The sequence below is a fragment of the Salvelinus alpinus genome, chromosome 32 (genome assembly GCF_045679555.1).
Source record: "Salvelinus alpinus chromosome 32, SLU_Salpinus.1, whole genome shotgun sequence".
Taxonomy (NCBI): Eukaryota; Metazoa; Chordata; class Actinopteri; order Salmoniformes; family Salmonidae; genus Salvelinus; species Salvelinus alpinus.
The window spans coordinates 22370482-22382157 of record NC_092117.1 but is presented as its reverse complement, the minus strand read 5'-3'; the positions used below and the strand labels follow the sequence as shown (position 1 = coordinate 22382157).

The 11676-nt window shown below is 44.8% G+C and overlaps 1 protein-coding gene across 33 annotated transcripts in view; it reads left to right on the top strand.

Moving 5' to 3' along the window:
* Positions 1-2681: 2681 nt before the first annotated feature.
* LOC139562325 (ankyrin-3-like) overlaps positions 2682-11676 on the top strand; it is a 116224-nt gene continuing 107229 nt past the window's right edge. For 16 of the 33 annotated variants that reach the window (XM_071379949.1, XM_071379972.1, XM_071379971.1 and 13 more), the window contains exon 1: positions 2684-3265. In XM_071379949.1, the coding sequence (XP_071236050.1) occupies positions 3146-3265 (120 nt within the window). In that variant the 5' untranslated portion in view covers positions 2684-3145. Of the gene's footprint in view, positions 3266-11676 lie in introns of all 33 variants that reach the window. The other 17 variants (XR_011672342.1, XM_071379960.1, XM_071379959.1 and 14 more) reach the window with 6 other exon arrangements.

Below are 11676 nucleotides of genomic sequence, written 5' to 3'. Positions count from 1 at the left end.
CCTCTTCCTCTCGGTCTTTTTAAACAAAGAGCCATGCGATTTGGTGAAACAAATGGCCCCCTGATACCATTTGACCCCTCCATCAAAATGTCACTGGCCTCAGATGAAATAATGACCACAGTATAGGGACAGAGAATCTCAGCTATTTTATAAGCACATTTGATTAACTGATGTAGTTAACTGCTTTCATTCATTTGTTTCCTATTAGCATTAGTATGTAAGTTTTCTCTTAACATTAGTATGTCAGTTTCCTCTCAGCATTAGTATGTCAGTTTCCTCTCAGCATCAGCATTAGTATGTCAGTTTCCTCTCAGCATTAGTATGTTAGTTTCCTCTCAGCATTAGTATGTCAGTTTCCTCTCAGCATTAGTATGTCAGTTTCCTCTTAGCATTAGTATGTCAGTTTCCTCTTAGCATTAGCATTAGTATGTCAGTTTCCTCTTAGCATTAGCATTAGTATGTCAGTTTCCTCTCAGCATTAGCATTAGTATGTCAGTTTCCTCTCAGCATTAGTATGTCAGTTTCCTCTTAGCATTAGTATGTCAGTTTCCTCTCAGCATTAGTATGTCAGTTTCCTCTCAACAGTAGCATTATGTCAGTTTCCTCTCAGCATTAGTATGTCAGTTTCCTCTTAGCATTAGCATTAGTATGTCAGTTTCCTCTCAGCATTAGTATGTCAGTTTCCTCTCAACAGTAGCATTAGTAAGTCAGTTTCCTCTTAGCATTAGTATGTCAGTTTCCTCTCAGCATTAGCATTATTATGTCAATTTCCTCTCAGCATTAGTCTGTCAGTTTCCTCTCAGCATTTGTATATCAATTTTCTTTCAGCACTAGCATTAGTATGTCAGTTTCTTTTCAGCATTAGTATGTCAGTTTCCTCTCAGCATTAGCATTATTATGTCAATTTCCTCTCAGCATTAGTCTGTCAGTTTCCTCTCAGCATTTGTATATCAATTTTCTTTCAGCATTTGCATTAGTATGTCAGTTTCCTCTCAGCATTAGCATTAGTACTTCAGTTTCCTTTCAGCATTAGTATGTCAGTTTCCTCTCAGCATTTGCATTAGAATATCTGTTTCCTCCCAGCATTAGCATTAATATGTCAGTTTCCTCACGACATTAGTACGTCAGTTTCCTCTCAGCATTAGCATTAGTATGTCAGTTTCCTTGTAGCATTAGTATGTCAGTTTCCTTTCAGCATTATTATGTCCGTTTCCTCTCAGCATTATTATGTCAGTTTCCTTGCAGCATATTTTGTCAGTTTCCTCTCAGCGTTCGCATTATTATGTCAGTTTCCCCTCAGTATTAGCATTATTATGTCAATTTCCTCTCATTATTAGGATGTCCGTTTCCTCTCAGCATTAGCATTAGTATGTCAGTTTCCTTTCAGCATAAGCATTAGTATGTCAGTTTCCTTTCAGCATTAGTATGTCAGTTTCCTTTCAGCATTATTATGTCCGTTTCCTCTCAGCATTATTATGTCAGTTTCCTTTCAGCATTCGCATTAGTATGTCCGGTTCCTCTCAGCATTAGTATGTCAGTTTCCTCACAACATTAGCATATTCCGTCAGTTTCCTCTCAGGATTAGCATTATTATGTCAGTTTCCTTGCAGCATTAGTATGTCAGTTTTCTCTCAGCATTATTATGTCAGTATCCTCTCAGCATTAGCATATTCTGTCAGTTTCCTCTCATCGTTCGCATTATTATGTCAGTTTCCCCTCAGTATTAGCATTATTATGTCAATTTCCTCTCATTATTAGGATGTCAGTTTCCTCTCAGCATTAGCATTAGTATGTCAGTTTCCTCACAGCATTAGCATTAGTATGTCAGTTTCCTTTCAGCATTAGTATGTCAGTTTCCTTTCAGCATTATTATGTCCGTTTCCTCTCAGCATTATTATGTCAGTTTCCCCTCAGTATTAGCATTATTATGTCAATTTCCTCTCATTATTAGTATGTCAGTTTCCTCACAGCATTAGCATTAGTATGTCAGTTTCCTTTCAGCATTAGTATGTCAGTTTCCTTTCAGCATTAGCATTAGTATGTCAGTTTCCTTTCAGCATCAGCATTAGTATGTCAGTTTCCTTTCAGCATTAGTATGTCAGTTTCCTCTCAGCATTAGTATGTCAGTTTCCTCTCAGCATTAGTATGTCAGTATCCTCTCAGCATTAGCATTATTGTGTCAGTACTCAGCAGGACCTTTTCTACTTTTTTTCATAATGTATGACCCAATGGAAGTTGTCATTCTTTAATAGACACAGTCAGCAATTAGTATTCCAAAGTTATAGGATCAGCCGTCTGTTGTACAATAACAGATTTTATAGGAAAAAAAGGATGGATCGGTATTTTGCCTCTTCCCTTCCCACCTGTGTGTGAGTGTGTGAGAGAGAGAGAGACAGAAAATTACCATCAGCACCATCCAACCTCCCCCTTCAGTCCGTCCTCTACACTTTCTCCCCCATCCCATCTCTCACTTGGGCACTTCCAGCTGGTGGGTGGGGGAGAAGTACGTACACACACACACACACACACACACACACACACACACACACACACACACACACACACACACACACACACACACACACACACACACACACACACACACACACACACACACACACACACACACACACACACACACACACACACACACACACACACACAGAGAGAGAGACTCATAGCCGTACGATCCCTCACACTCCCTCTATCCCCCCCTCCCTGCCTACCCCAGCTGGCTCCCTCACACTCCATTCATACACACAGACACTCACACTCTCTTGCTCTCTCACACACACACACACACACAGATCCACGCGGAGCACCGGCCCAGGTACCGCCATGGACCAGGAGGGGAACGTGAAGAGGACGGCTAGAAACAGAGCGTGGTTACCGTAGTAACCGTTTCTCTTCTCTCCACCTCTGTGCCTGGTGATGCTCGTGGCTCTCTTGCTCCTGGATTCTACACTGACAGAGGTTGACACAGAAACAGGAGGAGACGTTTTCTCATCTTTTCTCCTGCCTACCCTTATCCTCCGACACTCTCCTTGTCAGCAGGACGGAACTCTTTTTCCCTTTCCTTATCTTTTTCTCTGAGATCGTTGGCTTCCACTTCCCTGGGATTTCTACCGTTTTTTTGTATTCCGCCATGGCTCACGCAGCCTCCGCATTGAAGAAGAACCGGGACGTGGATGTCAATGCTATCGAGGATGAGAAAGAAAAGAAAAGGAGAATTAAGAAACTAGCGTCCCGGGAACAAAAGAGAAAGGTACTTTCACTGGAGCGAGACTCCCTGCTCAGCCACATCCCCATTGTGTTCATATGGGCAGCACACACACACAATTCTCTCATGTCGCTAAGCTGCCATGCATTCAATGTAGTGTGTGTGTGCGCTCGCGTGCACGTAACCTTGTTGAATTTCACCTGTTAGTTAAGCATCAGCCTGGGGCCTTGTTCGTGGTGCGTAGTGGTAAGGTCGTACTTGGCATCTGGTCCTTATGCTGTCTAACACTATTGTCTAATCTACAGCTAAACACGGGGCTCCCCTAAATACTACAGCATCACCGCCACTGTTATACTCCAAAATCAGCATCTCTCAGTGTGCGGATTCAAAAACCTTGATCTTACAGCTTATCAAATGGACAGGGGTATGGTACTGATCCAAACTACTCCTGGTTCATTAGTGATCCAAAGAGTTCTGTACTGTTCCGGGCATGTGGTTATGTTGTGGTCCAGTCGAGAGCATCTGTGTGCAGCTGGATACACAGGCGTCCATATATAATGCATATTTCTGTTATTTATTGATGGAAAAGCTTTCCATATGATGGAGGAGAATACACGTGGGTTAATGCTTGCTCTTTTATCTGCTATATGCACATGGTACTGGTTTTTCTGGACAAATAAGTTGAAGTCATAAATAGCTAGAGAATGTCTTGCTGGAAGTAAAGCATCCACTGCTTGATGTTTACTGGATGCAATTATTTCACCCAGGAGATCTATTCAATAGGACTGACATTTATTGTCTTTGTGTTAATGGGCAGTCGCTTCTATTTATGAACAATAGATTGTTATTTGACCACAACATTGACAATGTATTTTTTACATCTATGAAAATATTATTGTTGAACAAAAACCTTAAAGGTGACTGATTTTAATTTACTTGATTGTGTACATTATCTTTGTGTGCATGTGCGTGTGTGTGTGTGTTCCTGATGTCCATGAGGGATATTATTAGGATTATTATTATTATTATAGAGACTCATATTTCATGTCGGGCTGAGGGAGCTCTTCTCCATTTATTGATTGCCTGCAAGTATAGCACGCTCCATTCAGATAATCAGTTTCCCTTTTCTCCTCTGAGCTGTGTCCTTCCTCCTGTCCTCATGCTTCTCTCGCTCTCTCTCTCACAAAGAAATGCACAGACACCTCACATGCTCCTTTTGTTGATAGGTAGAAATGGAAATGTGTTTAATGCACATCTAATTTTACATTTGCATTTTTGTAATTTACAAGACACTCTTATACAGTAGTGAGTGCATACATTTTTCATTTTTTGTACTGTTCCACTGTGAGAATCAAACCCACAACCCTGGCGTTGTAAGCTCCATGCTCTACCAACTGAGACACAGAGGACCCTCATAACAAATACACAGGACCCTCAAACCTTAGACTGGCTAATACTGTTGTGTAGAAACGCAATCTCAGATCCTGTTCTATTCTACATTATAAACTGGTTGGTTCGAGCCCTGAATGCTGATTGGCTGACAGCCATGGTATATCAGACAGTATACCACGGGTATGACAAAACATGTGTTTTTACTGCTCTGATTACGTTGGTTACCAGTTTATAATCGCAATAAGGCACCTCGGGAGTTTGTGGTATATGGCCAATATACCATGGCTAATAGCTGTATCCAGGCACTCTGCGTTGCGCCGTGCGAAATAACCGCCCTTAGTCGTGGTATATTGGCTATACCACACCCTCTTGTTCCTTATTGCTTAAGTACCTGATGGGCTTGGCTGAGCTTGGCCTGCATCGTTTACTACTGTCTGGTGGCCCTCCAACAATACCCGATGGGAGAGAGAAAGAGAAGGAACGAGTGGGGGAGAGAGAAAAAGAGAAGGAGCGAGAGAAAGATTAGGAGATAGAGAAAGAAGTAGTGAGAGAGGAGGCGAGATAAAGGAAATTTGCTGACTGAGGAGCCCGCCTGCCTCTCTTATCAGCCTTCACTCAGTGCTGTACGGGCCTAATGGAGTGGAGGTGTCTGGAGGATTGCTTTTGGCAGAGGGGACCACTAACCTTCCTCACCCTAGAAGGAGCTGCTGTCCATGGAGGTATTGGTAGCCTGCCAGTGGAAAGAACACCTACTGACACACACAGTGAGGGGGATCAGGGGAGAGGTCAGGGTATTCAAGCCCAGAGCTGGCACTAGGAGCTAAGGAGGTAGGAGAGGGGTCACTGTTTCCTTATCATACAGGTTATCATACCACCTTTACTTAAATTGTTATTATCTCTGAGACATAGCAAAAAGCTTGCGGATTCCCCAAGAGCTTGGCTACAGCAACAGTAGTAAGAAGAAACTGCTGTAGGTGTTAGAGAGGAGAAGGAGAGGAGGAAGCAGTCTTGAGGGCCGACTGGAGGCACTCATCCTCCTCTTACCAGACTAAGCACGTGTAGCGTGTAGCACAAGTCTCCAATCCCCTCTCTGTCTCTATCAGGAATCAAGGTAAGACCCAGATGCAGACTGTCAAAGTAACACTGTATATTGTAGCAAACGGGGCAAGCAAAGACTGGTCAAGTCAGGCAGGGGTCGGAAATCCAGGGTAAGGCAAAGGTACAGTACATCCGGCAGGGTCAGGGACAGGCAGGGTTCAGTAATCCAGAGGTGGAGCAAAGGTACAGGACAGCAGGCAGGCTCAGGGTCAGGCTGGCGGGTACAGGGTCAGGACAGGCAAAGGTCAAATCCGGGAGGACTAGCAAAGAGAGGCTGTGAAACGATAGGTGCTGACAGGAAAAATGCTGGTAAGCTTGAACGAACAAGACGAACTGGCAACAAACAGACAGAGAACACATGTAAAAATACACAGGGGATAATTGGGAAGATGGGTGACACCTGGAGGGGGGTGGAGACAAGCACAAGGACAGGTGAAACCGATCAGGACGTGACACTCTCTTAAGTCGTCCGCATGCCGAAACAGTGTTTTTGCATATATTATGATGACGTTTTGTGACGTTTTTGTTCGTTTTGGACTTCGTCAGTGATTGGTCAAAAGTCGAGATTCTTCAATAAAGTGTTTGTTGTCATTCAACGAGAGATGACTCATTTTCATGCACATTTTTTAATTGAGATATACTACCAAATATCTTAGATATATGTAAAATTGCACAACTAAGATCTCTTCGGCCAAAACATCAAAATGAATGACAGATTTCTTGAGTTATTTTAGATTAATTCTGACTATTTTCTGTCTACGGCGTCTCAAAATGGACAAAGTACTATTCAGTACAAACTGAACCATGCTGATGCCTTTACTCGCACACATTTCTCTCTGTTTTGGGACAAGCGAAACAAAGGCAGAACGAGCATTCGTTCCTCTCTGTCCCCCTCCCCCTCCCACAAGAGACTATAATATGTGTAGAGAGAGAGAATGGTCCATCCTTAACCCGCTAAAGGAGAATTGCTGTGTGTGTTGTGGCTGATCGAGGACCAGTCCCAGGGGGGCAATTGTGACCAAGAGAAAGCCCTCATCAGTCAAATGGGCAGGACACTCATCAAACTAAATGCTAAACTGCTAAACTGAAACTGCCCCACAGGCACACAAACCTCTGTCCAGCACTGCTTTTCAGAAATACCCTACTGTGCTAGTGTACTTAAACAATTCTGGTTAAAACGAAGGAAACCCTTTATTTGATCTCATCATTGATTGCTTTTGTTCAGTTGCATTCAATATGCTGGCACCTCCAAAGGCCTTTAGCCATTTCTTTACAACGAACAGTAGACTGTTACCCATGGTCCTTGAAATGCTGTTCCTCAGTCCTTCAATCTACAATACATCACCCTATTCTGTATATGGCTATCTATCTCACTGCAATATATTCAGTCTCCAAGCGGCCTGTGAGACGCTGTAATAGGGATCATTTTAATTATCGATCGAGCGGCTCAGTCGTCTGAGGGGTCCTGGCGAGCTGAGTGCTGGGGGGATTTACCAGTAAAGATGTAACTGGATCTACACCAGACTTGTGTGTTTGTCCTACTGGGATGGTACGCCATAACCCATGTATTCTCTGTGGTACACTAGAGATTGGAAGTGACTAGAATTGGTTCTGGTGTAGTGGAATAGAACACAGAATATGTTACCGTAAACAATTGTCTATTGTGTGGCTTTCATGTTGTTATCAAAATCCGCCATGTTCTGGGTCTTGCCTCGGAGATGGACAGTGAGGGAGAGCGCGATGTTGCTAGGCCTTAAGGTCATTTGAAGGTGATTGGCGTCCTCTTCTTTCTTCTTTTATCTCCTCTCTTCTCTCTGCTCCGTGGTACGTTGTTATTCTGTTGCTGCTATCATCACTCTGTCTTGTAGAGGCTGTATTGAGCAGGAGATGCTGATGCCGTGTGCGCATAAACTCTGGATCTCTGATGTAAGTTTGGCGTGAGGTGTAGCAGATTTCTGTCTACATGAGAGAGCTTCAACTGCAAGATTCTACATCTTGTCTTTTTTCTTGTCATTTATTAAGACAACAGCTTCCGGACATTTTCTCTGAAGAGTGAAAATACAAACATGAAGTCTTGGCATAATCCTATAATGATGTGCCCAGGGTCGGACATGATGGGGGCAAGAAAGGAGAGGAGAAAGGAGGGATGCTGAGGAGATGAGAAGGCAGGACAGGAGAAGAATGGAAAGGTGAAAAGATGAGGAAGGAGGAAGAGGTGAAGCAAAGAGAAGTACGGGTGCGGTAGTGAACTGAGAGTAGAAAATGGGGTAGAGGAAATGACTAGAAATGGGGAATAAAGAGCTGGAGGAAGGCATTAGGAGGGGGCTGCTGAAGTACCATAAGGATGTTCTGCATTTGAAGAGATGAGCTCACACACACACACACACACACACACACACACACACACACACACACACACACACACACACACACACACACACACATTAATTCAGTGATGAACCCCCATCAACAGTATCTACCAGCTAAACCCACCTCCTCCCCCACAGCCTGTCTGCCTGCGCTTCCCGGCACGGGTCCCCCAACCCCCCCCCCCTTCTCCACTCACCCTGAAACCCCCTCTCCTCTTCTCTCTTACAAGGACTGTCCTCCATATGCACTCGCTCATACACACGCACGCACGCACGCACACACACACACACACCCATACAGAAAGTAAAATCCCAGATCTTGGGGCCATTCATCAGCACCCACCAACGATAGAAGCAGGGCATGTGCACCGATGCTTGTGTTGTAAGCTTCCCTTTCTTCCCCCTGCCCCACCATCATCACAAGCATTAATCCCCCACGGTGTATCAAGGCCTCCTCCATCAGGCTGCTAAACATGCTGGCCCAGCCCCAAACACACAAACACCCTCGACCATGCTACCCCATCCCCCTCACTCTCCAGCCAAACCCCTCCGCTCTAGTGTGTGTGTGTGTGTGTTTGTGTGTACAGAACATGATAGTCCCATACCCTCACCTCTCTAATAACCCCTCCTGTTGTAGTTATACTGTCCCTCACACCAGTATTCTGACCCATGGGACACATTCTATGTGCCTGCATTGGTAGAGGCAACTCTATCCACCCCCTCCCCACACACCCTCCCTCCCCACACATACCCTATCCTCCCTCCCCACACATACCCTACCTTTCCTCCCTCCCTCCCCACACACACCCTACCTTCCCTCCCCACACACACCCTCCCCTCCCTCCCTACACCTACCCTCCCTCCACACACATACAGTACCTTCCCTCCTTCCCCACACACACCCTACCCTCCCTCCCCACACACACGCTCCCTCCCCACACACACCCTACCCTCCCTCCCCACACACACGCTCCCTCCCCACACACACCCTAACCTCCCTCCCCACACATACCCTACCTTCCCTCCCCACACATACCCTACCTTCCCTCCCCACACACACCCTACCCTCCCTCCCTACACACACCCTACCCTCCCTCCCTACACACACCCTACCCTCCCTCCCTACACACACCCTACCCTCCCTCCCCACACACACCCTCCCTCCCCACACACACCTTCTCTCCCCACACACACCCTACCCTCCCTCCCCACACACACGCTCCCTCCCCACACACACGCTCCCTCCCCACACACACCCTACCCTCCCTCCCCACACACACGCTCCCTCCCCACACACACCCTACCCTCCCTCCCCACACATACCCTACCTTCCCTCCCCACACACACCCTACCCTCCCTCCCTACACACACCCTACCCTCCCTCCCTACACACACCCTACCCTCCCTCCCCACACACCCTACCCGCCCTCCCCACACACACCCTACCCCCATCTGGCCTCTGTCTACCTCAGCTTCATTTGTAGCTAACCACCCGCCACTATCCCATCAGTAGCACTACTAAAGCAAGACTGTTTGTCTTGTAGGTTTTCCTTTACATATTTCATGTGTTATTGGCTTCTCAATTGATCTGTTGTACCACAAGGCGGAGGGAGAAAATAAAAATAATTTGCACTCGCACCATAATATTTGACTAGCCGTCTGTGTTAGAGCGATGCAAGATGATGACTTTTGTATAATTTGAACATTATTTAGACTCTAGACCTATATTTGATCATTTGAACATGTGCTTCTAAAACCCTGGTTCTACCACCCACTCTTGGTGTCCTTGGTCCCCAGAAAAAGCTTCTATTTGTGGGCAGAGTCAGCTAGTCGGAGTCTGACCCTGTGTCCTGACTGAGACTGGAAATGGGATGTGTTGAGGGCAGACTATAGGCCTATATTTGATCATTTCACCTTGTACGTTTAAAACCCTGGTTCTACCACCCACTCGTGGCATCCTTGGTCCCCAGATATAGGCCTCTCTTTGTGGGCAGAGTCAGCCAGTCGGAGCCTGGCCCTGTGTCCCGACCGGGGCTGGAAATGGGCTGTGTTGAGGGCAGATCGATGATAATCACAGAGCAGACACTCCTCCACAGTCAGCTCCCTCTGGGGGGGATCAGAGACATTCATGCTTGGAGAAGAATGCATTCGGTCTCTCCAGCTACCTCCTTATCTATTACTCCCAGGTGTTTGTGTTGCACAACACTCAGGATGTCTCACACAATGGCATCCAATTTTTCAGCATTTATTTGGTTAGTCTTTGTTTCTATTTTACATATGAAGAGATTGCTTTTCAATTTGATTCTGTGATCCTAGTTCTTCCTAGTATTTGACAGCTTTAAAAGTCCATCCCTATTAATAGATGTTTATTTTTGTAAATATTTGTACCACCTTATTCGCTGGTCCTTGATAGTCATGTTGAATAGAGAGCTGGGTCCATTCTGCTTTACATCTATCATGCCCTGCTCTTCACCAGACTGACTCAATTGATTGGACATTTTTAGGCTATATCATTACCTGGTTTTGAGTTTGTCTCAGACACAAACTTCTCTATCACTGCATGGACAAAAGCTGCCTTTTGTGGACGACAACCCCTCAGGGAATAAATCATGTTTTCTCTTGGATACAATTGAGCATGGAATGGACAGAGTCTTTGTAGCGGAGTAATTTGATCCGGCATGGAAATTGTAACATTTCTAGAATATGTGTCACATGAGAGTACAGCGATAGGTGGAGAAAGAGAAAAGCAGTGGGTTTTGTCGACCAGCAGATAACACTGACCACAGAACTACACTGTGCTCTTCTGTGCTGTAGTGTAGAGTCCCTGGCCAATGCTCAGATTAGAACTTTTAAACTTCTCATTCTGTTTTAATGAGCACCAATCTGGTTTTAGCACTTTTCCAGCGGCTACGCTTGTCTGTATTGTTTAGACCATAAAAATCATTGTGTTTCCTTATTTATTGACCTGTCGAAGGCTTTTGATACGGTTGACCACTTCTTACTTGTTCATGATTGTCTGAAATAGAGCAAGATCAGGCATCTTGCAATTGGTTCTAGTGCTATCTAACTGACAGGGCACAATGGGTGCTTACTGATACTGATGGTATATCTAGTATCCTCAATATTACAAAAGGTGTGCCGTAAGGGTCGATTTTGAGCCCTGTTCTCTTCAATATTTATATAAATAATATCTGTTCAAAGCTGTAACATTCATCTCTACGTGGATGATAGTTATTTACTCATGTGCCTCCTCAGTATAGAGCCCATTCATGACCTTCAGCATGGTTTTGACTCAGTTCAAAATTCGCTTACTGATCTTAAACTAGTGCTAAATGCTAATGAAACCAAGTTTTTGTTGTTCTCTAGGTCGTGTAATATTAACCCTGAGGACCTGCGTATTTGCACATTGAAGGGATCCCAAATTGAGCAAGTTCCACGTTATAAGTACTTGGATATTTGGATTGAGGATAAGCTCTCTTTTAAAATAGACATTGAAAAACTGACCAAAAAAAGTTGAGAATTAAGATTGTTTTATATAAATAAATTCTGCCTCACTTTGGAAAGTAGAAGGAAGATGGTTCAAGCAACACTTCTCTC